At 45.5% G+C, this 26,460-nt stretch overlaps 1 protein-coding gene across 1 annotated transcript; it reads right to left on the bottom strand.

Moving 5' to 3' along the window:
- Positions 1-941: 941 nt before the first annotated feature.
- SGK2 (serum/glucocorticoid regulated kinase 2) lies at positions 942-26,195 on the bottom strand. Its single transcript, XM_008563330.1, is given in 15 exon segments — positions 942-1,053; positions 1,299-3,617; positions 6,935-7,024; positions 15,177-15,332; positions 16,265-16,360; positions 19,458-19,544; positions 20,469-20,505; positions 20,812-20,924; positions 23,216-23,347; positions 24,308-24,391; positions 24,584-24,641; positions 25,141-25,190; positions 25,760-25,816; positions 25,819-25,871; positions 25,874-26,195. Coding segments are annotated over 14 exon segments (1,287 nt in total). The 5' UTR covers positions 25,983-26,195; the 3' UTR covers positions 942-1,053; positions 1,299-3,452.
- Between the last annotated feature and the right edge of the window lie 265 nt (positions 26,196-26,460).

Raw genomic sequence — 26,460 nt, forward strand, 5'->3', positions numbered from 1 at the left:
AGTAAAAATATAAACTGTATTAGGAAGTTGTGAGGGGTCCGAGCTGGTCGGAAAGGCGCTCCCGTTGAGCAGAGATCTGAAAGAAGAGTGGTATTCATTAAGGCACGGGCTGTGCAAGGGCGTTCAGGGCAAAAGGAACTTTTTTTTGCTTGTGCGAAAGAGCCATCGTGGCATACAGGTTGCCCTGCCATCGCCATGAAATTGGGTAACTAGCCACCTGCAACCACAAACAGGCCACCCTTCTCTGCCAGGGAGCCCTCTGTGACTGCCCTGAGAGGTGTGTGGAATTGTGTACAACGCTGCACAAACCGATGAGTACAGAGACATCTGACAGTTTTGATTTACATTTATGTTAGTCTTCAACACGTACAGAGTGGTAGGTGTCAGGATATTAAAGCACAAACACAAGTCGTGTTGCCTTTCCACAACTACTGTCACTTTATGAAGTGGAGAAGAGTCTGATTGAGAATTCTCGGAGATTCTGTATTTCGATGCAAAATTGGGTGAATACAGCCTAAAGTTAGGGATAAAAACGGAAGTGATGTATTCTCACTGGAAAGAGTAGGCTGTGCCACTTGAGGGTTGGAGCAGGTCTTGGGATCCTTCTGCCTGTTGTGCAGTTAGTGTATAACAGGCACCTGCCCAGAGCATTTCTCCCACTTTTGGAGATTATAGAAAGAGCAAGGATTTTAGAATCAGCTACCACCATGTTCAGTTCCTGGCTGTGGCTTGTACCAGCTGGATGACCTTGGGCAAGTTGCTTAATCTCTCCAAGCAAATGTTTCCTATTTGTAAAGTGAAGTTAATAATTTCTAAACACTGGATTATAATGAGGATTGTAGATAATGTGTATAAAACTTGGAATGTGTTCCACTGGCCATCCACCAAAACAAAAAACAAACTTGGAATGTGCTCAGTGAATATAGGCATAGCACGATCAATTCAATAGCATAGTTTTTTTTATTTTTATTTTCTATCCCAGTGAAACATTTTGTGATTTTACAATCTTAGAACAGGTAGAACCATTATGTTTCACAACCCATAACTTGTTATGTACTTTTTTTTTTTTTTTTTTTGTCTTTTTCCGTGTCCGGCAACGGATAGCAACCCTCATTGTCGCCCCCGTACCGGACCGGGACCAGCAACGGGATCGCAACCCTTGGTGTTGCCCCCGCGCCTCGCTCAGCCAGTGAGCGGGAACCGGTCTGTATGTGGGATCCGAACCCTCGGCGGGAGCGCCGCCGCACTTCCCAAGCGGCGCACTAGCGCAGTGCGCCACCGGGCCGGCCCCTTGTTATGTACTTTTAACTACTATCCCGTTTCTGACAATTACACTCTTGTTTTTTGCTTTGGGAACTTGGGAGGATTTTGGTCTCATTTTCCACATTTATCAATTTACAGTTACTATTAAGATGGAAATCAAAGTGTTTCAGAGTTCTCAGCGCATGTCAAGCTTAACATTAACCCTTTCCTGACTCAAATTTGATCTCCAGTAGGTCAGTGTCATTGGTGTTTTTTCCATGGTCTCCCAGCCTTGACCACCCTAATTCCTGGGGCAGGGGGCTGGGTGGACAAAAAATGGAAGGGAAAAGAGTGGGACTGAGTTAAGTAGAAAAGGCAATAAAATCACCAACACACACTGATCCTAAGAAAATTCCTCCCTTTGTCCCAAACCTAAAAGCTAAGAAGGCCACCCTAAAGTATGAACAACAGGTTTGTGAAAAAGCAACCACTTTTCCACTGAAATAAGGCAGCATGATCCATCTCACAAGTGCAGGGTGTCCTGAATTCTTGAGGTGTGGACTTATGCTCATGTCCTGTCCAATCAGAATCACCTTTTGAAATGACTGATCCTGAACACATGGAGCTCCATGGGTGGCCAGGATGCTCTGGTCATCAAGTCTGCAGCAGGTCTATGCAAGGCCTGGCCTCCTCATGTGAAGTAGAGCACAGCATGAACTTGGCAGCCAAGCTCAGACCATGAGCGAGCATCCAGTTGAATGTCTCCTTTTCAAGACCCCATTTCTCACAACTGGCTTGTTTCAGCCAGTTCTTGATTTGGTTCTCATTAGATATTTTGAATCATTCTGCTTGGACCTCACAGCCAGAGTGAAGGGCAGACCAACACAAAAGTTAAATGTGACAGCCTCTGGAATCAGCGTATATTGCTCCATGTCCCAGCTCTGGCCCTTGTTAACCACATGACTGTCAGGCAAGAAATAACTTCTCTGATGCTGTTTCTTCATTGGTAAAAAAGAGGATAGTAATAATTTCTGTCTTAGGGTTGTTTGGATGAAAACTGGTAACAGACATGAAAGAGTCTAGCACAGAGACTGGCCCAGTGTAAGCAGCTGATCTGAAGCTGACTTTAGGCCATTAAGCAAGGAGTGTGTCATAAGGACCAGAAGCTCTCGAAATCATTAGGAAAGTTAGAGAAGGGGGCTCAAGGCTTCCAGGAATGATACTGCAGTGCTGGTCTCGTGAGCAAACTGCTGCTTTTGCTGCCACAGAGTACCAATTGCTACAATTTGCATTGTTCCCCCTTCTACACCAGGAACTCAGTTTTGTGGGTACTGTTACCTCAGTTACCACATGAAAGAGAACTTCTGGTCCCTTCCTTGGGTCAAAGTCTGGTACAGGTGTACCCCCGGGCCACATTCCTGGCCCTAGCTCAGGCGAGGTTGGGAAAGTCAGTAACTAGCATTTTCAGTAACTCTAAATGGAGGTAGTTATTGCCCCTCATGAAGGCTCATAAAGTAGGGGATTCCCTGAATATAGGAAGGGGCTCAGATACTAGGCAGCCAAACCCAAAACAAATGTCCAGTACTATCCACAACAAAGACAGACACCATCAATAGAGAACAATAACAGATGTTGGGTAATACCCTGCAGGCTTGTTACATCTGTCATTTTACACATTTTACACATTGAGACCAAAATCCAAACACCAAGAGGTCCTCTGGTAAAGAGTGCTGGTTGCCCATCCAGCACTCTCCCCTTCTCCCTTTGTGTCAGAAGCCCTTTGTTACTAAGAGTAGTCATTTTCCCAGCTAATAAGCCACATATCCCAGCCTTCATTGCAGGTAGGGGTGGGTGGTTAATAGGATGTAAGCAGAAGTCATTGGGTGGGGCTTTCGGGAGGCTCTTTAAAGGTTCCCTTTTGCTCTTCCCTCCCTGTCCTCCTTTTTTCCTGCTCAGAACACAGAAGTGGTGGCTAGAGCTCCAGTAACTATCTTGTGATAACGTAGCAAATCTAATATTGGAAGCCGTTTGCCAGATGACAGAGCAGAAATACAGAAAGCCTCTGGCCCACCCAACACTATTCTTTTGTGATGGAAAAAAATAAACCTGTTTCTCATTTAGGCCATTGTAACATTGAGTCTCTGTTACTAGCAGCTGAAGGTAATTCCTTACTTATACCAGCTGGCCTCAGTGGTTTCACAGGTGCTTTTCTACCAATCCAAGATGTCATCATCCTCCGGCACATATGAAAATCCCAGGAATGCACCTGACGCCCCAGAGCTGCTGGCCACAGTGTCAGGGGTGCAGCCGATGGACTTGGACACGGCTTCCTGGGTGAACTCTGGGTCAAAGTGTTTCAAGTCAGCAGGTCCTGCCTGTCAATGTAAACCAACGATGAGAAGGGAAGCCTGAGGTCAGAGCTGCCAAAGGAGCCCAAAGCCCCAGAGGATGTCAGGCCTCCCCTTGAGTGCCTCATAATCATCCATACCTACCTGTCACTTTCCCATGCCTTTACATTAATCAGTTTATTCCATGTGGTCGACTCTTCTAACCCTCTGACACCCTTGCTCCACACCAACCCTCAGGCAAGGCAGTCAGTCAAAATGTGTTTACTGAAGGCCTAACTGAGCACTGTTCATGGCACTGGGAATACAGGAGAACACAATGGAGTGAGCTGCTGCTTTCAGGGAGCTTACATTATGTAAGGGTAGGAGGACTGATAATAAGCATGTATACACATTGATCATTCAGGGGGTTCATAGGTCCAGTAAAGAAGATAAAACAGGGTAAAACGGTAGTGATTGGGGCTGCTTTTGCTATCTTGGAGGAAGACCTGTGTGGGAGATTGCAAAAAATGATCAAAAATTCTCCATTGCCCATTCAGAAGTAGAGTCCATTTCTCTATCCCTTCAGTGTGGATTAGCTACATGACTTGCCTAAGCCAAGGGAACATTACCAAATGTGATGCAAGTGGAGGCTTGACAGAAGCACACTGACAACTGTTTCTCTTGCTGCACTTGGAACCCTGAGGCCACCATGTGAACATGTCCAGACTATCCTGGTGGAGTGTGAGCAGCCTCATGAAGGAGAACCTAGTTGCCCTGGCTGCCTGCCAGCTCCTAGACATGCAAGTGGGGCAATTCTATACCATCAATTGCCGGCTGTCCTGCTAGCTGACCACAGTTGAGAGAGAGCTCTGCACAAACCAGCTGCCCTGGCGCAGACTAGGAAAACCAAACCATGTAGCTGACCCATAGACCTGAATGAAATAAAAGATGGTTGTGTTAAGCCAACTAGTTTGGGGGCAGCTTGTGCAGCAACAGCTGACCAATACAGTCTCTCTGTGGGGGAGGCACAGTCTCTGGAGAAGATGATTTTTGCTCCCTTAGTGTCAGAAGCCCTTTGTTACTAGGGGTAGCCATTTCCCAGCTAATAATCCACATATTCCAGCCTCCACTGCAGGTAGGGGTGGAGGGTTTTCTGAAGTAAGCAGCAGAGCAAGTGGAAGGGTCTACAAATCTGCTTTAGTATGCAAGTCCTGGGCTGTGGAACCAAACAGATCATGATTTCTTGCTTCTGAAAAAGGCCATAGGGTACAGAGGGCTCAGCCCAAGGCTCAGAGTTCCAAGAAAAGAATGTGAATCCAGGCCCTGGCCCTTGTTATTCGTGTGGCCCTAGACACAGCGGGTATTTTCTGATGTTTACAGACGCAGAAATTGATGGTAAAGAGACTTATTTAGGGTCTCACAAGTGGTAGATGGCAGAGCCAGGAACCCTCCCCAGTATATGTCACTCTAAGGCACATTGCTGCATTATATTGCATTCCTGCCTATTATTCCAGGTATCACTCTCTCTCCAGGGTGTATGTTCAACATTATCTTCACTGTCTTTTTTAAATCCCAAGAAAAAGAAACTTCTCAGGTGCCTAGATTGTGTGCATCCTATCTGACAGCTGTTGTCACGAATCTGATGCTCAAAGATACATTCATGAACAGGTAATTCACCGAAGGAAAAATGTAATGTAAATCGGAAAAACACAGGCAAGGCAGTGTTTAGGTGTGCAGACTGCTTGGATGGAGGGGGCTTGACACCATGCTTTACAGGTGGCTGAGAGAACCTTGCATGTGCACTGCAAATTCATATTACCACTGCTAATTAACATTTTAAAACTAACCACCTTCACCATAAATCAAAGAAATATAAATCAAAACAATAAGAGATGCCATTTTTTACTCACCAGGTTTGCAAGGTAAAAAACAATAATAAGGACGCATGCTTCAGAGAGTGGGTAAAAGGAAAACTCTCCAGCAGATGCTACTGGTAGGAAGGCGATTGCTCTCCCTTACATACAGTGGACAGGGGGTATGAATCAGGAACCTAACAACGTTCTCATTCTTTGACCTGGCAATTTCCCATCTGGAATCCTTCTTCAGGAAATAATTAGAACTCTAGGCAAAGATATATATTTAAAGATATATATTTAAAGATGTTCATCAGCACATTATGATAGGAAAAAAATGGTAACAAACTAAAATTCAACATTAGGAGCATGGGCCGGCCCGGTGGCGCACTGGATAAGTGCGCCGGCAGCGCTCCCGCCCGAGGGTTCGGATCCCACATACAGACCGGTTCCCGCTCACTGGCTGAGCGAGGCGCGGGAGCAACACCAAGGATTGCAATCCCGTTGCCGGTCCCCGGTCCGGTACGGGGGCAACACTGAGGGTTGCGATCCGTTGCCGGACACGGAAAAAGACAAAAGACAACATTAGGAGCATGGATGAGTAAATTATGTTACCAACAGAAGACTGAAATATGCAGCCACTAAAAATGACATTTATAAAGTTTTATGCAACATGGGGAAATAATGACATAGTTTTTGGACAAAAAACAGGAGAATGGGGAAGATATATGAGGGTACTTCAAAAAGTTCATGGAAAGATTTGTATTATCTTTCAATTCTATTTTTCCATGAACTTTTTGAAGTATCCTTGTGCTTCTCTTTATATACAGAATGACCCTGAAACATCACACGTACCCCATAAACATGTACAATTAAAAATAAAAAAATTTTAAAAACATATAACCTAGGTATGTAAAACACACACACACACACACACACACACACACACACACACACACACACACACACACAGACTGCCCCATACTGGCCAGCCACAAAAAAAAAAAGAGAAAAAAAAACTGTAAGGAAATACACCAACAGAGGTTTCCCTTCTCTGTTTCACACACTTTCTACAAGGAATACATGTCATTTTTATTTTCAGGAAAAAAAAGTATAAAAATAGAAAAAGATAAAAATTTCTCTGTAGGGCTTGGCTCTGCCTGGGTGTGCTACATGACACCAAGTACTTTTAAAACTGCAAAAGGCTGCAATGTTGGTTACTGGTGCTAAGGATAAAGGAGCACTTTAAAAACTGTAAAAAGCTTTGTAATGACTCATCGGTGCCAGGATAAAGGAGCAACAACATGTCTCATCACCCAAGAGCTAAACCAGCAGTCAAGACTGTTGGGTTCTAGATCCAGTTCTACCTCTAAGTTATGTGTGGCCTTGGACAAATCACTGAGCCTCTTGGACCCTCAGTTTTTCCATCTGTGTAGGGACAGTTGGCCCAGATACCCTCCAAGCTCCCATTAGCCCTGGAAATCCAGAATCTAGAATGCCGTGATGTCTTACCACATTTGGGTTGAAGGGTGGAGTCAGCCTCTTGTGATACAAGTCATCCCAGTTTATGGGGCTGAAGAATACATGGTTCTTAATCTCAAGCTGCAGGAAGAAGGTGCTGATCAGAAGTAGTCCTCCCAGGGGGCTAGCTGGTTAGCTCAGTTGGTTACAGCGTGGTGCTGATAATACCAAGGTCTAGGGTTCAATCCCTGTACAAGCCGGCTGCTCACAAACAAACAAACAAAAAAGCAGTAGCCCTCCCCATAGGTGTTCCCACCCCATCCCCACATCCTTTAAAACCCCTACTCTTCTGGCAGCTGGCTGGCAACTTGAAGTTCTAGCTGCTTTCCTGGGACAAGAGAGCATTCTTCAGCCAGGCCCCTGCCCTCTATCATCACCCAGAACCCAAACCTTTCTCCCGCATAGCATTTATTTATTACAGAACTATTTACTGAGCACCTGCACTGTGGTAGGCTTTAGAGGTATGTCAGTGAACAACACAGAAGAACATGTTCTGGGGAGGGAAGGGTAGTCCCAGGGGGAAACTGGGACCTCTCCCCCTACTCTGCCCCTGTACATCTTGAGTCTTCCAGAATGCAAACCAAAGAAATAAACCAAATCAACTAACTAAAGAATGTTTGAGAAATAAACATTTGTTTTTTCTATGCGGGTTTTTTTCATAGGTTATATGTTTTAAATTTTTTTTATTTTTAATTGTACATGTTTATGGGGTACAGTGTGTTATTTCAAGAAAAGCTGCAGATTCCCAGAGACCCAGAATTTAGGACACAGCGCTGGGCATGATTCATCACTTCTTTCCTAATCAAAATAAACACTGGCACTAAATTCCTCCCATCCTAACTTGACTCTCCCTCTATCTGTGCTTCTCAAATAATAATTCTCTGATTCCCTTTACCAACTCCTGATAGTTAAAAAGCCAGATCCCAAATATCTCCAGAATACCCAAAAAACTGGTAACACTGGTTGCCTCTATATAGAGGAACTGAATGGCTGAAAAGACTTTTTCTTTTCTTTTTTTTTTTTTTTTTAAAAGATGACCAGTAAGGGGATCTTAACCCTTGACTTGGTGTTGTCAGCACCACGCTCACCCAGTGAGCGAACCAGCCATCCCTATATGGGATCCGAACCCGGGGCCTTGGTGTTATCAGCACCGCACTCTCCCGAGTGAGCCACGGGCCGGCCCCTGAAAAGACTTTTTCTGAATACCCTTTTGCATCCTTGAAGTTGATGAACTTGATCTATGCGAATGTATAACTTATTTTAGAAGTCATACATATTTTTTCTAGAAATGAAGAATATGTTACCAAACTAAGAAGCTCAGTAGAAAGCTCCAATAGTAGACTTGATCAAACAGAGGAAAGAATCAGTGGGCTTAAAGATGGAATATATGAAATTATCCAATCGGAGGAGCAAAACGAAAAAATGAAACAATTGCAGCAATTATGGGACTCCTTCAAGTGAAATAACCTGTGTGTAACACGTGGTATACCTAAAGGAGGTGAAAAACGAAGAGACCTAGAAATCATATTCAAGGAAATAATGGCTGAAAATTTCACAAGTATGGAGAAGACGACAGCATCCAGGTACAGGAAGCTCAGAGGTTTCCAATCAAATTCAACCCAAAGAGGAACACCCTAAGGCACATAATCAAATTATCAAAGACAAAGAAAGAATACTGAGATGAGCGAGAGAAAAGAAACACAGAACATTCAACAGAGGGCTGGCCCCGGGGCTCACTCGGGAGAGTGCGGCGCTGGTAGTACTGAGGCCGTGGGTTCAGATCCTACATAGGGATGGCCGGTGTGCTCACTGGCTGAGTGTGGTGCAGACAACACTGAACTGAGGGTTGTGATCCCCTTACCGGTCAAAAAAAACCCCCAAAATAAAAAAAACATTCAACGGAGCCCCAATAAGGCTCTCAGCAGATTTCTCAGTAGAAAACCTACAGGCCAGAAGAGAGTGGAATGATATATTCAAAGTGCTGAAGGAAAAAGACAGTCAACCAAGAATTCTGTATTCAGCAAAACTAACCTTCAAATACAAAGGAGAAATGAAGTCTTTCCCAGACACACAAAAGCTAAGGGAATCCATCAACACTAGAACTGCCTTACAAGAAATGCTAAAGGGAGCTTTTCGAACTGCAAGATGATGCTAAAGTGTAACAAGAACACATTTGAAGGTACAAAACTCACTAGTAAAGTAAATACACAGACATTCTCTGAATACCCCAATGTTGTAAGGATGGTAATTAAACCACTTACATCCTTACTATAAGACTAAAGGAAAAACCCAAGAAAATAGCAAATTCAACAACCATATAAGAGATAGGCAGTATTAAAAGATGTAACCTGAAACAACAAAATGTCAAAAAGTGGGGAGAATGACGGCAAAGTGCAGAGTTGGCTTTTTTTTTTATTCTTCTTAGTGATCAAAGCTAAGTTGTTATTAGTTTAAAATGATTTTTTTTTTTTTTCATGACCGGCAACAGATCGCAACCCTCAGTGTCGCGCCCATACCGGACCGGGACTGGTAACGGGATCGCAACCCTCGGTGTTGCGCCCGCACCTCGCTCAGCCAGTGAGCGGCCGGTCTGTATGTGGGATCCGAACCCTCGGCGGGAGCGCCACTGCGCTCCCAAGCGGCGCACTGCAGCAGTGCACCACCGGGCCAGCCCCTAAAATGATTTGTTATAACAATACATGTTTTTTGTAAGACTTGTGGCAACCATAACACAAAAACCTGTAACAGACATACTAAAAATAAAAAGTAAGAAATCAAAATATATACTACCAGAAAAGGAAGACAGTAAGACTAGAAAAAAGAATCTATAAAATAACCAGGAAAAAAGTAACAAAATGGCAGTAACATGTCCCTATATATCAATAATAATTCTAAATGTAAGTGAATTAAGTCCCCTAATTAAAAGGTACAGAGTGGCTGAATGGATTACAAAACAAGAACCAACAATATGCTGCCTGCAAGCAGCTCACTTCACCTATAAGGACACACATTGACTGAAAGTGAAGGGATGGAAAAAGATATTTCATTCAAATGGAAATTAAAAAAAACAGGAGCAGCTACACTTATATTCCATAAAATAGACTTCAAGCCAAGAAAAGTAAAAAAAGACAAGGAAGGTCATTATATAATAATAAAGAGATCAATTCAACAAGAGGGTAAAAAATTCCAAATAAATATATGCATGCCCCAACTCTGGAACACCCACATATATAAAGCAAATACTACTAGATCTATTGAAGAAATAGATCCCAATACAATAATAGTTGGGACCTTTAATATCCCTCTTTCAGCAAAGGACAAATCATCCAGACAGAAAATTAACCAAGAAACATCAGAGTTAATCTCCACTCTAGACTGATTAGACTTAACAGACATTTATAGAACATTTCATCCAACAGCTAAAGCATAAACATTTTTATCAGCAGCACATGGAACATTCTCTAGAACAGAACATATGTTAGGACATAAAACAAGTCTCAACAAGTTTAAAAAAATTAAAATCATACCAACTATCTTGTCTGACCACAATGGAATGACACTAGAAATCAATAAAGGAAGGGACACTGGAAACTATATAAATACATGGAAATTAAACAACATGCCTCTAAACAATGAATGGGTTAAAGAAGAAATTAAGAAGGAAATTGAAAAATTCTGGAGACAAATGAAAATGGAAACACAACATACCAGAAGCTATGTGATACAGCAAAAGCAGTTCTAAGAGGAAGCATATCTATTAAAATGATCATATGGTCATTTTAATAAATGCCTACATCAAAAAAGAAGAAAGATTTCAAGTAAACAACCTAATATTGCACCTCAAGGAACTAGAAAAGCAAGAACAAAACAAACTCAAAATTAGTAGAATGAGGGGAAATAACAAAGATCACAGCAGAAATAAATAAGAGATCAAAAAGACAATACAAAAAAGCCAATAAAACAAAGAATTTGTGTTTCAAAGAGATAAACAAAGACAATAAACTTTTAGCTAGATTAAGAAAAGAGAGAAGACTCAAATAAAATCAGAAATGAAAAAGGTGACGTTTCAACTGATACCACAGACATACAAAGGATCATAAGAGACTATTACGGGCAACTATATGCTAACAAACTGGAAAACCTAGAAGAAATGGACAAAATCCTGGACATATGCAATTTAGCAATGTTAAATCATGAAGAACTAGAAAACTGAAACAGATCAATAATGAGTAATGATATAGAAGGAGTAATAAAAAGTCTCCCAACAAAGAAAACCTGAGGACCAGATGGCTTCGCTGCTGAATTCTACCAAACATTTAAAGAAAACTAATACCAATTCTCAAACTCATGTGAAAAATCGAAGAGGAGGGAATACTTTCAAATTCATTCAATGAGGCCAACATTACCCTTATACTGAAACCAGAAAAAGACACAGCAACAACAAAGAAAACTAAAGACTGTTATCACTAGTGAATATAGATGCAAAAATCTTCAACAAAATACAAGTGAACTGAATCCAAGAATACATTAAAAAGATCACTCACTATAATCAAGTGAAATTCATCCCAAGGATGCAAGCATAGTTCAACATACATAAATCAATACATATGATACATTACATTAACAGAATGAAGTAAAAAACTGTATGATCATTTTAATAGATACAGTAAAAACATTTGATAAAATACAACACCTCTTCATGATAAAAACATTCAACAAATTAAGTAGAAGGAATGTACCTCAACACACTAAAGGCCATATATGACAAACCCACAGCTAATATCATACTGAATGGACAAAAGTTGAAGGCTTTTCCTCTAAGATATGGAAGAAGACAAGGATGCCCACTTTCCCCACTCTTATTCAACACAGTAATGGATGATGTAGCCAGCACAATAAGGCAAGAGAAAGCAATAAAGAGCATCTAAATAGAAGAGGAAGTTAAACTATCCCTATTTGCAGATGATATGATCATATACACAGAAAACCCTAAAGACTCCACCAAAAAATTATTAGAACTGATAAATGAATTCAATAAAGTGGCACAAAAAATCAACACAAGGGCCAGCCCGGTGGCGCACTGGAGAGTGCGCCGCTTGGGAGCATGGTGGCGCTCCCGCCGAGGGTTTGGATCCCATGTGGAGACCGTTCCCGCTCACTGGCTGAGCGCGGTGCAGGTGCGACACCGAGGGTTGTGATCCCATTGTCGGTCCCCGGTATGGGCGCGACACCGAGGGTTGCGATCCCGTTACCGGTCAGTAAAAAAAAAAAAAAAAAAAAATCAACACAAAAAAATCAATAGCCTTCCTATACACCAACAATGAAATAGCCAAAGAAGTAATCGAGAAAGCAATACAATTCACAATAGCTACCAAAAAAGTGAAATACCTGGGAGTAAATTTAACCAAGGAAGAGAAAGACCTCTAGAACAAAAACTATAAAATGCTGATGAAAGAAATTGAAGAAGACACAAATAAATGGAAAGATATTCCCTGTTCATGGATTGAAAGGATTAATATCATCAAAATGTCTATATTACCAAAAGCAATCTATAGAGTCAATGCAATCCTTATCAAAATACCAACAACATTCTTGACAAAAATAGAAAAAACAATCTTAAAATTTGTATGGAACCATGAAAGACCCTGTATAGCCAAAGCAATCTTAAATGAAAAGAACAAAGTTGAAGGCATCACACTACCTAACTTCAAAATGTACTATAAAGCTATAGTAACCCAAACAGCATGGTACTTGCATAAAAACAGACAAATTGACTGATGGAGTAGAATAGAGAACCCAGAAATAAACTCACACATTAATAGTCAACTGGTCTTCTATAAAGGTGCCAAAAATATCCACTGGGGAAAGGACAGTCTCTTCAATAAATGGTGGTAGTTAAACTGGATATCCACTTGCAGAAGACTGAAACTAGACCTCTATCATCATACACAAAAATCAACTCAAAATGGATTAAAGACCTAAATTTCAGACCTGAAACTATGAAACTACTAGAAGAAAACAGGGAAATACCACATGAAATGGGAGTGGGCAGCACTTTTTGAACAAGACTACAAAGGCACAGACAACTAAAGCAAAAATAGACAAATGGGACAATATCAGACTAAAAAGATTCTGCACATCAAGGGACACTATCAACAACAGAATGGAAGAAGGTGTTTGCAAACTACATATCAGCAAGGGGTTAATATCCAGAATATATAAGGAACTCAAACAACTCTACAGTAAAAAACCAAATAACCCAGTTAGTAAATGGGCAGAGGACCTGAACAGACATTTTTCCAAAGAAGACATACGAATTGCCAACAGGCACGTGAAAAAATGTTCAACATCACTAATTATCAGGGAAATGCGAATCAAACCTACAATGAGATATCATCTTACTCCAGTTAGAGTGGCTGTTATCAAAAAGACAGAAAATAACGAATGCTGACAAAGATGCAGAGAAAAGGGAACTCTCCTACACTGTTGGTGAGAATGTAAATTGGTACAGCCACTGTGGAAAACAGTATGTAGGTTCCTCAGAGAACTAAAAACTGTGGAATCTAAAAAAAAAAAAAAAAAGCAGTTCTCATAGAACTAGAGAGTAGAATAATTGTTACCAGAGGCTGGGAAGGGAGAAGTTAGGGGAAGGAGAAATGGTGGAGTAATGGGTACAAAACCATGCTATCCACACTAAGTGAATCACTGTACAGTATACGCATGTATTGAAACAACACACTGTACCCCACAAATATGTACAAATAAATGTTAAAGTCAAAATAAAAAATAAAAGTAAAAAAAAAGTCATACACATTTTAAGATGCAAACTCCTGCTTGGAGGGAGGGCACCCATCTTCATGGAAGCTTCTGTTTTTTAAGCTGTCCAGGGATGGAGTAGGTAGATACCCTAAATGTTACACTTGACAGTATTTGGTATGGAAGGCTCTTTTTTTTTTTTTTTTTTCGTGATCGGTAAGGGGATCATAACCCTTGGCTTGGTGTCGCCCGCACCGCACTCAGCCTAGCTCTCAATACAAACACTTAAAAAGCACTATTTGCCAGGCACTAGCTTAAGTGGATTGCATATATTAACTCATTTGATCTTCATAACTGCTACAAGCTAGGTGCTGTTGTTACAGATGAGGAAACTGAAGCTCATAGAGAGAAATTAAGCACTATGCCCAAGGTCCTGCAACTGGTAAGTGGTGGAGAAGGACTCTGAACCCAGGTAGTCTGCCTCACAGTCCATGTATCTAACCACCATGCTGGAAAAGAAAACAAATTTCTAGGGAGAAATGCCTTCTTTCAATAAATCTAAATTATCTTGTGTTGAGTAAAGAATGTAAGTTTTTTTTTTCCTGGCGCCTGCCTGGCAAGGGGATCTGAACCTTTGACCTTGGTGTTATCAGCATAGCACTCTAACCAACTGGGCTAACCAGCCGGCCCTGTAAGATTCTTTTTAAAATCCTACTTTAATAAAAATGCCATGAACCTGTTAAGGGAATGGACTATGAATTATTTATCTCTATATCCCAAGTGCCAAGCCTGGGTTCTGGCAAGGAGGAAATGCTTGCATATTTGTGAAAAGCAAGTCCAGCCCACTCTCTGCACAGAAGCCAGAGTAATCTTCTCAAAACTTAAATTGGGTTATGCCACTTCCCTGCTTACAGCACCTTAAATCTTCCCACTCTCCTCTTCGTCCCATCATGGGACTTTTGCATATGCTGTGCCCTATGTCTGGGTGCCTTCACTCAGCTCTCTGCAAGGCTGGCCTTTCATCCTTCAAGTCTCAGCTCAACTGTCACCTCCTCAGGGAGGACCTCAGTGACAATGCTAGTGTAAATTTGCCACCCCCCCCCATTGTTGTCTATCTCAGCTCATTGCTTATTTTCTTCCCGATACTTTCACACTTTGTGATAACTGTATACAATGTTTATTTTTGTCACCCCCTCCCCACTCCCCAAGCTTAATAAGGGCAAAGATCCAGTCTATTGAATCCCTAGTACCTAGCTCAAAACCTGGCCCATAGTAGGTGCTCGGTAAATATTAGTTGACTAAAAGAACTGGACTAAAGAAAGTAGTCAGCTAGTAGCAGCAGTGACTTCCAAATGAACAAGTTAGCAGCCTCCTGTGTGAGAAGGCAGCAGGATGCACGTAAATGTGCTTCTGAGCTGCCTCCTCTGGAAGCAGAGAGCCACACAAGAGCCCACTGCTCTGCTGGCGGGTCACCTACAAAGTCTGCTTTGGAGCCCAGGCGCTGCCTCTGGTCCTTGTGGAGAAGGCCTTGCAGGAGGTCGCAGGCGGCCACTGTCCGACCCCCAGGGATCTGTAGCGGCTGGTGCAGAATGTTCTCATACATCTGGGACAGATCTCGGCTGTAGAAAGGAGGCTGGTGGGGGGGGATGGGGAGAAGCTGGAGGATCACCCATTCAAAAGTGGGCATAGGTCTTAGGGAAACATGGGCAAGCTGGGCAGTTGGGAGGATCCAGCCAAGCCCATGTCTTGTGCACACATGGCAGACCCAAGAGAGACAGAATCTCCAGGCTTCCAGCATAGTGCAGAGGGTTGCTGGGAAGGCCAAAAATCTTCCTCACTAGAGTGAGGCTCATGGACCTCCCAGAAGCATCCATCATCTCATCTCTCACAATCCAGCTTGTGCACTAACTTTGCACTTAGCAAAATTAACACTTTGACCTTCATCATTTTATCTCAGTCTCATCACTATTCTCCAAGAGAGGTTGTAATTTTTCAGATGAGAAGGCAAGGCCCAGAGTGATTAAGCCACACACTTAGCAAGAGAGCCAGGCCCCAAACTGTAGCCAGGGTCCACTTCTCTTTCCTGCTGCTCTTCCTTCCAGTCCTCTACCAGCTATTCCTGATTTGGCAAAGCCTGATCCTTCACATGCACTGAGCCATGTTGGTGAAACCAGCCAGGAAAGCATGGCCTGGGTGAGTCTATGCATGCCTCCACCTAAGCAGGCAGCCTAGGACTGAGTTTAGGGGTTGGTTCCGCAGTCTATAAGGACTGTGACCCCTCTTGGCCTCAGTTTTGCCCTCGGGAAAATAAGAATAACTCCATTTCCCGTACTGTCAACCCCCAAAGGCTATTTTGAGGCACTGAACAATGTGTTGTAAACTGTAAAGTGCTGAACAAACGTTATTGAAACAATATATGATTCTCACACATCATCTTTTTTAGCTTGGAATGAAGAGATTGTTTAGTTCCCTGAGCAGAGTTTGAACAGACCACATGAGGGACAGTCTCACCCCCAGCTCTCCCCAGAGCCAGATGTCCCTTGTAGATGGCTACACACTACTTACCAGGCCATGCAGCATCTCATACAGGACTGCCCCCAAGCACCACCAGTCCACTGCCCGATCATAAGGCTGTTTACGAAGCACTTCAGGAGCCAAGTACTGTTAGAAGGAAGCACACTTATTTGAAAGATCCTTAACCTCAGTTGCCCCATCTGTAAACAAGACACTTGGAGGAAGATCACAAAGGGTTGATCATGTAGTGATATTCACATGGCTGTTCATGTGTTCATTCAGCATCCATCATCAAAGGCCTGCTTTGTGCAAGGCCCTTTGCCATGTGCTGGGGACACAGCGGAAATCATGCAATACGGCCCTCTACAGTTGTATGTGTTGTGCACCACACAAAAGTACTAGCCAAGGGGTTAAAAGGAACTGTAATCCTGGCTGTGATCCACTCACCAAGCCATAACCCTAATTCAGAGGTATATCTGGCAACTTTATTATTGTTTAAAGGGGTGCTTTTTAAAATTAGTCCACCCAGAAGGGGTGTTTTCTTCTAACTTGCACAAAGGCATCCAATGGGCTATCAGTGTCCTGGGAATGGGAAAGCCCTGGGAGTACTCTCACAGTGCAGTGGGGAGACTAATGGGTAAAGTCTAAGTGATGTAGCATGTACTTGTAGTGGAAATCTTAGTGACAGGGTCAGGAAGGAGGAGGAAATCTTAGTGACAGGGTCAGGAAAGAGGAGATGACATTTGAGTTCACACTGATAAATGATTACACGACATGCCTCTAAACCTTGCACAAGAACCTTAGGCAGAGATGGGCTTTCTGCCAAACCCAACGCTTGGTGACCTCTTAGCCTGCTGTCTCTGCCACTGAGGAGAGGGGTCTCAGCAATAAGCAAAGCTACCCTCAGAGACTGCATGGGTCTGGGGAAGGGCAGAGTTACATAGGCCTGAGGTCTACTTTATGTATTGTCTCAGGCAGGTCATCTAACCTCCCAGAACCTTTCTCTCACCCATATAATGGGGATGCAGAATTCCTCCTGGGAGCTGTTTTAAGGATATGTGCTAATATGTGTGCAGGCCCTTGAGCAATGGGAATAATTGTGGCTACTCTCGTCTGTGCTCCTTGGTACCACAGCAGTGGCCGAGTCACAGAATGATAGAGTTTGGATGTTATTGTCTCCCCAAAACTCATGTGGAAATCTGATTCCCAAAGTGGCAGTGTTGGGAGCTATTTGAATCATGGGGGTGGATCCCTCATGAATGGATTAATGCTCTCCCTGGGGGGTGGGGGTAGTGAGTGAGATCTCGCTCTATTAGTTCCTGGTAGAGCTGGTTGTTTAAAAGACCCTGGCACCTCCCCTCTCTCTTTCTTGCTTCCTCTCACCATGTGATCTGCTTGTACCTGCTGGCTGCCTGCCGCTTTCCGCCATGAGTAGAAGCAGCCTGAAGCCCACACCAGATGCAGCTGTCCCAGAATCGTGAGCCAAATAAAACTCTCTTCTTTACAAATTACCCAGTCTTGGGTATTCTATTATAGCAACACAAAACAGACTAATACACGGAAGTCACATGTTGGTGCCACGTGTCTCTGACACAAGTCAGGGTTCGATTTCCCCTGTCCCCACCCTTAGCAGTGTCCAGGGAAGGGCTGGCTGGGCTGTCAGGCTTTGGGGGTCAACTTTGTCCAGTGAACCTGCTCCCACACACAAACACGGACCATGGCTCCTGTTCAGAGAGATCATCTGTCCATCAGCTACCCTAGAACCAAACTGAGGAGGCCCATCTGAGATCCGGGACTCAGATGTTTAAGCACATGGAGAAAAAGAGTAGCTGGAGTCCTGCCCCAGGTCAGGTGGGGAGGAGATTCCCAGTCTGCATTCTCAGCTTTCTACCCACACCCTAATGTCTGTCCAAGCCACTGGGAATCCCTTCAGGTCCAAAGTCCAAGGTCCAAAACTGGTAGGAGTTCAAGGAAAGGTTTTTAACTCCAGGGTGCAGGGAGGCCTTGGCAGGATAAACATATGTGAATTACTGCTGAGACCTGCAAATTTTAACCCTCCAGGCTCTTGGCTGCTGGAAGAGGAAGGTGCAACTATGTCTTAAGTTGCAAGCCCTGATCTTAACTTTCAGGCCAAGTCCCATTGCACATGTACTTCATACTGTAGGGCACTGCTGTTCAACAGCAGCCCCTAGACACACATGGCTATTGAACACTTAAAATGTAGCTGGTCTGAATTGAGATGAGCTATAAGCATAACACATAACAGATTTCAAAGACTTAGAAGAAAAGAAATGAAAAAAATTTCAACAATTGTATGTTGAAATGAGAATATTTTGGATATATTGAGTTATTAAAATATATTATTAAAATAATTTCACCTGTGACTTTTCTACTTTTTTTTCCCCCCCCGGTGGCTGGCCTAACCCTTAGACCTTGGTGTGTTGTCTAACTGGCCAGCCCCACCTGTTACTTTTTCATCTTTAAATGTGGCTGTTAGGAAATTTTAAATTGTGAATGTGGTTTGCATTTTAAAAAATTTATTTATTTTCAAGCACAATGAAAGGACATCATGCATTTCTATTTCTATTTCTATTGGACAGCACTGCCAGGGAGCTGCACCAGCAGCAGCTGGCTGGGTTTCAGAAGCCCTAGAGCTGGTGTCCCCATTACACAGATGAGGAAACCAAGTGTAGTGGATTGAATTATGTCCTCCCAAAACTCATTGAAGCTTGAATTGTGTCTCCCAAGTTTCATGTATTAGAAACTTGGCCCCCACTGTGACTGTTAAGAAGGTGGGAAATCCTATTATGGTAATTGAAAGGTGGAACCTTAAAGAGGTGATTGGATTATAGGACCATGCCATAGTGAATGGATTAAAAATGGTGGTAAGGGGTGTGATGCTGAGGGCTTTAAAAGAAGAGCAGAGTCTGTCTTTCTCTCTCTCTGCTTCCACCATCTTGCAATGTAAGACCCTGGGTCACTGTTGCCACCACCAGATGGACTTTGGACTTCCCAGCCTCAGAAACTGTAAGCAATAAATTTTCTTTATAAATCACCCAGCTTCAGGTATTTTGTTATAAGCAACCTATACATACTAATACACCGAGGCTCAGTGCACAGCCAGCTCAGGGGAAGTGCTTGGGTAGATGGATTGAGTCCCCTCAGCTGTAACCTATTGTCTCTAATCCAGAGCTGTGGCCCCAACCACTAGTGGCCTGCCCTCTCCTAGGACGGTTGTACTTACCTCAGGAGTGCCACAGAACGTGGATGTGGTCTCCTCGGGCTCTACACCTTCCTTGCAGAGGCCAAAATCAGTCAGCACCACGTGTCCCTGAGTATGAGGGAGGACAGGACCAGGAGGGTTGTCTAAACTGAGGATATGGGCAGGCGTCACCCCAAAGCCCAGATACCACATACCAGGGAACTGGCTATGGGGTCTGATAGCTGAGTACTGGCTGGAGGCTCCACTAAGACCCACCATAAAGGGCAAGGTGGGAACATGGCATTCCATTGTATGTCCCCAGCTCATCAAGACCAAGACCCATCCCTGCAACAGTGGCAGCTCCAGGATGTCTTTGCTGGATAGCAACCCCTTTAACAGAGGGCTGGGGACTCAGAAAGCAACCACAACTGTGGGAGCCAGGCAGAGGGTGGAGTGAGTGGATACTGCTGGCTCTGCCCAGATCCCCTCTTCCAGAGATGCCATGCCTGTCCCTCCGCTGCTGGGACACTGCCCTTGCCCAAAGTTATGGTCCCTCCCTAGGGTCAACCCACATGCAGTGACTGCATTTCATAGGCCCAGCCCCTTGCTTCAAGTTGGGACAATCTCAAAGAACCATCTACCCACTTCCATAAGATCAGCTGAGATCTCACAACCACAATGCAGGTGAGCTTTTTCCTCTGCTCAATCCTGTCTTCTTCACCCCCTTAAAGGTGTATCTCTTGAGAGTGCTCCCCAATAAACCTTCTGCACTCACCTTTCTATCTCAGAGTCTGCTTCCAGGGAACCCAGTCTGAGATGAAGTCCACTAGCCTCCACTTTTCTCTGTCCTTGCCCCACATGGACCTCGCATACACACACACACACACACACACACACACACACACACACACAGAGTCTTATGTGCACACAATGCACGTATACATGTGTGTACATCTGAATGGGCACACAACGCATACACATACTTGAATGCATCTGCCATCCATGTGGCACACATATGCAGCCATGCTCATAGGCATACACACACATACCAACCTGACAGTCCAAGAGAATGTTCTCTGGTTTTAGGTCCCTGCAGAAAATAGGAGAAAAGAGCCCTGTGGTGTCTCAGCCATGCAGTGAGAAGACTTGGAGACCTGGGGTCCTGGTGGGAGAACTATTCATGGAGGCTCCCAGAGATGCAGAGGAAGAGGCCAGAGAGGCTGGCACTTGGTTCTATTGAGGAGGAGCTCTCAATTCCACCCCAGCTGATGGACCCTCCTCTGCAGACAAGAGACCATGTACACTGGATTTTGTCAGGATTCAGGGGTCTGGGCAAGCCCTGGCTGTTGGAGCAAGAAGGGCCTGGGCCTGGCTCTGAGCCCCAGGCAGGCCTCACCTGTAAATGATGTTGAGGGAGTGCAGATAGCCAATGGCACTGGCCACCTCGGCTGCGTAGAACCGGGCCCGGGGCTCCAGGAACCGGTGTTCCCGCTGTAGATGGAAGAAGAGCTGGAGGGGAAGGAGACATGTAAGAAGAGTTCCTAGGGGCTCCAACTCCTAGAGTGCAGGGTAGGGACCCATGGGATCCTCACCCTGTGCCAGTGGCCAAGTCACCCCCTCTCTGAGCTGCAGCGTATTCCAGCCAAAAGAGTGCATGCTGGTCCGTGCCCCGCAGAGCAATCTCAGGTGTCCAAAGTGTCAGCAGAAGGGATTAATTAGCATTGATTAAGCACCTACTGTGTTCCAGTTTCCAAGTTAGTCGCTTTCACATCTATTATCTCATTTAGTCCTTATGACAACCTTCCAGGTACAAATATTATGCCAGTTTCAAGTAAGAGTAAGCTGGGAGGGGTCAGAACAGTTAGGTGACTTGCAAAGGGTCATATAGCCTGTAGTTGACAGAGCTAGGATTTGAACTTGGGTGGCTCAAAACTGATTTTCCGAGCCGGCCCGTGGCTCACTTGGGAGAGTGTGGTGCTGATAACACCAAGTCAAGGGTTAAGATCCCCTTACCGGTCATTTTTTTTAAAAAAAAAACCGGAAAGGGGGGTTTAACCCCTTTTTTGGTGGTTTTAGCCCCCCCCCCCCCCCTAGCCCCTAGCCGACAGAGCTAGGATTTGAACTTGGGTGGCTCAAAACTGATTTTCCGAGCCGGCCCGTGGCTCACTTGGGAGAGTGTGGGGCTGATAACACCAAGTCAAGGGTTAAAATCCCCTTCCCGGGCCTTTTTTTTAAAAAAAAAAAAAAAAAAAAAAAAAAAAAAAACCAACCTGATTTTCTTCCAGTCTAGGCAATAAGATGATTACAGGTATCAAACTGAGCCCAGGTGAGATCTGCCTGGGGCTAATTCTTTGGTCTACTTTGCTGGTGCAGAAAGCCCTGCACTTAGGGACGCAGGACAAAAACTCTCCTTTTGGCATCAGACTGAAGGGCATGAGGTCACACAGCTTCAATCTGGGGTCACTGAGGGGAGCCCCATTGCATTTTTCCATCTTGCCCAGAGAGACAGGGTGATGTCCAGTAGGGAGCCCAACTTGTCCCAGCTATGCTTCTGCGTCATCAGTTGGTTGCAGGTCTCTGTCTACCACAGTGACTGGTCATTCCCACCCCGTGGCCTATGATATAAAATGGGAGCACTGGAAATGTGGGCCACAGAATTCCTCTTAGGATTGACCCTTCCCAGGTCTACAAAGTGTGGGCAGCTTCGCATGAGGAAGCAGAAAAGCGTTATGGCTGGGAGTCAGGCAGAGCCGCATTCAAATCCTGGCTCAACCAGGTGTTGGAATGAGCAGGACTGAAGCCATGTTGGGACCTAAAACTGCATGGGCTCTAAATGATTTTAAAAGCACACAGGTTTTTCTTGGCATGCATTTCTCTGAGTTCCCTCTTTTCCCATGGTTATTTGATATTTTGAACCTTGGTTATGAGGCAAGATGACATTATTTACATGAATGTAAAGTTGCTTTCCAGTCAGCCTGGAGCAGCTTACTTGCTACAAGACATGTTGCTATCCAGACTCTGAGAAACCGAGGAAGACATCAATAAAGCTATGCTGATTCCACCCCTCCAGCAGGACCCTGAGATAACAGCAAGTGCAGGAGTAGAAACCAGACGGAGCCTTGGTGAGACCTTAAACATGGCTCTTCGCATAGAGCCCCCACAGATCACGTGCCCCTCCCTCCTACTTTTCATTTCCCATGTTCTATTCCCGCAACCCCCTCTTTAAAAACCCCTCAGTAAATCTGAGTCTTTAAGATGGCTTTAGTCTGGCCATGCTCCTTCAGGTTTACTGGAGAGATGGGTTAGCCTCACATCTCTCCTCAGGCTACTGGTACTCTTGAATAAAGACTGACTTCCATTTTCACCAACATTTGACTTTTGAGTGTTTTTTTTGTTTTGTTTTGTTTTTAAAGATGACTGGTAAGGGGATCTCAAGCCTTGACTTGGTGTTGTCAGCACCACGCTCTCCCAAGTGAGCTAACCAGCCTTCCCTATACAGGGATCTGAACCCGTGGCCTTGGTGTTATCAGCACCACACTCTCCCAAGTGAGCCACTGGCCGGTCCGTTGTATTTGAAAGGAAGCAGGCAGCCAGACCTGGGTCTGGTAATGCAGCTACAGGCTGGGTGGCCTTGAGAGAGTGACTTACCTCCCTGAGCCTCAGTTTCTTCAGCTACAAAATGGGTTCTATTGTAAGGATGAGGTGAGATCATTACAGAACTTGGTATGCAGTGGACATGTGGGATGGATAGCTCCCTGCCAAGAACCAACCTAGGGAAGCCTCCCTGCGGATCTACCCACCTCTCCCCCGTTGACATAGTCAAGCACAAAGTAGAGCTTCTCTGGTGTCTGGAAGGAGTAGCGCAGGCCCACGAGGAAGGGGTGCTGCACATTCTTCAGAAGCACACTGCGCTCTGCCATGATGTTGCTCTGCTGTGGATCACACAGACAGGGGTCCATGTCACAGCCCACCACACCCCTTTTGTCCTAGCACAGTCCACATGGCCTCACTGGTAGGAGGTGTCCTGCCCAGGACTTTCTCATGCCCTTGCTCAAACACCCATGATGGCTCCCTATTGCCCTCTAAGCCAGGCTCAGGTGCCTTGCCTAGTATTTAGGGCTCAGCATGGTCAGCCTCATCCCCAGCCACTCCATGTGGGTGCAGCTCCAGTCCCTGGATCAGAAACCCCTGCTCCTGGTGAAAAGCAAAGCATATATGATGACTACATACGTGAGTCCCAAGGAGTACCTCTAAGAATAAGCAGCCACACACTATCCACATTCATGCCTAGCTTGTGCTGTTCCCCTGATCGGATGTTCTACCCTCTTTTGGACCATCAGAATTCTACTGTCAAGGCCAGCTGCAAGGCTGCCTCCCTCAGGAAGACCTCTCCTCTCCACCCCCACGATATCCTTGTCGACATTAATCACTGTCTATCCTGAGTCCCCTGACTTCATATTCAATCCTTTCTCTCTGCCCTACTAGCTGGGCCTGGTGTTAAAGGAACTCAGGTCACTGATGCATCAAGAAATCCAGAATGGCCTTGGGTGGAAGGGCCTTTGGAGATATAAAGTGTGAGCTCTCATCGCACCGATGGGGAGCCAGGCACCTGGAGAGGGCGGAAGACTAGTCCATCATTTCCCAGGGGAAGGCAGAGGCCAGGACTGGTCTTCCTAAAGGCCCCATGGGTGAGTTGGCTTGGCCTGCCTTCTTTGAGAAGGGTCAACGTTCTTGACACCACCTGCCCAGCCCCCTGCCACACCCCTCACTGCTGTGACCACCTCTGCACACAGCCCCATGAGCCTCTTAGAGGTGGGACCCATTTCTGGAAGCCACCCTAGGCTGGGGGTAAGGAAGAAGAAGAGGAAAGGCCTGGTCCTGAGCTCTGGTACCTCTTTCTTCTTTAAGATAGACTTTTTCTGCAGCACCTTCACAGCATAGAACATCCCGTCGGACTTGCGCTTGGCCAGTAGGACCTGAGCAGAAGCACAAATGCAAGGCCCATGGTGGTGACTGTGGATTTCCTGGTGGCAGCACAGGGACTCCAGCCCCTCCCTGCTCCACTCTGCAGGTATGTGAGCTCTCTCTTTTGCACATGCAGTGGCCGGCAGGGGGAGGAGAAGGCTGGAGGAAGAGACTCAGGCCTTCACCTTCACCAAGTCACTCACCTTCCCATAGTTCCCTTTCCCAATGACTTTGAGGAAGTCGAAGTCTGTGGGCCTGGCACTGAGGAAGAGGGTAAAAACACAGATCAGCATTCGAAATTTCCAGAAACCTGGTGCCTAAGAACAAACCCAGGCTTCTTTTTAACTTCAGAGCTGGAAAATGCAGGGAGCCTTCCAGAAGCCAGGCCTCCTGGCCACAGCCAAGGGAGGGCTTATAAGACTCACCCCTGCCCCAGGAAAGCCTCCATTCAAGTTAACAGCAGGCAAGGTGGAGATCAACCCAGCCACAATTACATAGAAGGTCTGCATAGGAGGCAGGCTTCTGTCCCGCCACACTCTGAGAATGCAGATGTTTGGGAGGAATTCCAGGCAGAGGGTTCAGTATGGGTGGGCACAGGCTGGGGAATGACTGGGAGATAAAGCTGGGGAGGGTCCTAGGCTCACATGGCAGAGTCTTGAACACTAGACCAGCAAACTTAGATTTTATTCCCAAGGTAAGGGGAGCCAGGTATGAGGGGAGCCAAGTAGGAAAGAAAGGTGCTGGAGAGACCAGAACTCACTTTAGGTTGGCTGAAGGCCCCAGGCTGATGTTCCCATTGGCCCTTGAGGGCTAAAGACATTCAAGGAAAGAGGTGAGTAGGATGAGCAGGTTCCTACTCCTCAGTGCCTCCCTTTCCCCTGGCCCAGGCCCTCATCCCTTCTCTGACATCACTGCTAGGCTCCCTCCCTCCCTCCTTCCCTTCCTTCCTTCCTTACTTCTTTCCACCCACCTACCTGCCCAGCCACCCGCCCACCCACCTGCCATCTCACCTGCTTCTTGTCACAGCCTTGGGAGGCTGCGGCTGTTGTGCCAGCAGTGAGGGTGGGGAGACTAAGGCCCAGAGAGGAGTTGTCCAAGGTCTCACAGGCAACCAGGCTGGGAGTAGAACCCAGGTGTCCTCACGACCAATCCCATGATTTTTGGCCAATCTCACCCCACCTACTTCTGGAAGCCCTGGCCCAAACCTTTTCTCTATTTATTGTGTAAATAGCCTACTTCTGGGTGCTCACGGTGATCCCAGTTGGCCCTCAGTTCTGGTCTGGGACAGCCCACAGGGCTGGCTGGTGTCTCTACAGATTCCCCCTACCTTGGGTGGATGCGAACCCCTGACAGTGGGTGGTGGAAGAAGAACCACTCACCTGTGGACTTGGCATCCCAGCTGGGCACGAGGCCATTCTGAAGAAGTGACCAGGTGGGCGGGCTCTGGGGGCACAAGGAGGAGCAGACATGAGAGAGCTGGTGTTGGGGGTTAGTGTCACCTGTCTGGGGCTTCAGGCACTGCTGCCCTCTCCACCCTCCCCAACCCTGTGCCCGTGCCACAGCCTGAACATCCCCTACCCCAGAGGCCAGCAACCCCTGCATGGATGGGATTAGAAATGACAGCTCCTGGACCCACCTTTCTAACTAAACATCTCAGGAGGGATGGCAGGGGATGGTCAAGGTTAGCCCTTCCCAGGCTGAGTCTTTTCAAGGGTTGGGGACAGCCAGGACAGCAAGACCCCCGTGACCCAGGGCAGCTCTAGAGTCCAGGATGGCCAGGGCTGGAAGGACCCTTGCAGGGCATAGTCTGAACCCTTTCTCCCATTTTACAAATGGGGAACCTGAGGCCTAGGAAAGGGTCACACAGTTTGTGAGGGGCATCTTTGCTCCCCAGACTCCCCCACAGGCCTGCAAGCAACCCTGAATTCCTGTGGACAATCCCAGGCTGGGCTCTGTGCTGACTATTATCTTCTTGCCACAAGGACTTTCACTGAATGCCTCAAGAATGGTGGCTACCCTGGCAGTTTTGGGCTGGAGCTGCAGAGAGACTCAAGACTGGTCAGTGTCTACTTGAGGTCAG

The sequence above is a fragment of the Galeopterus variegatus genome, unplaced genomic scaffold, assembly GCF_000696425.1.
Source record: "Galeopterus variegatus unplaced genomic scaffold, G_variegatus-3.0.2 Scaffold13232, whole genome shotgun sequence".
Classification (NCBI taxonomy): domain Eukaryota; kingdom Metazoa; phylum Chordata; class Mammalia; order Dermoptera; family Cynocephalidae; genus Galeopterus; species Galeopterus variegatus.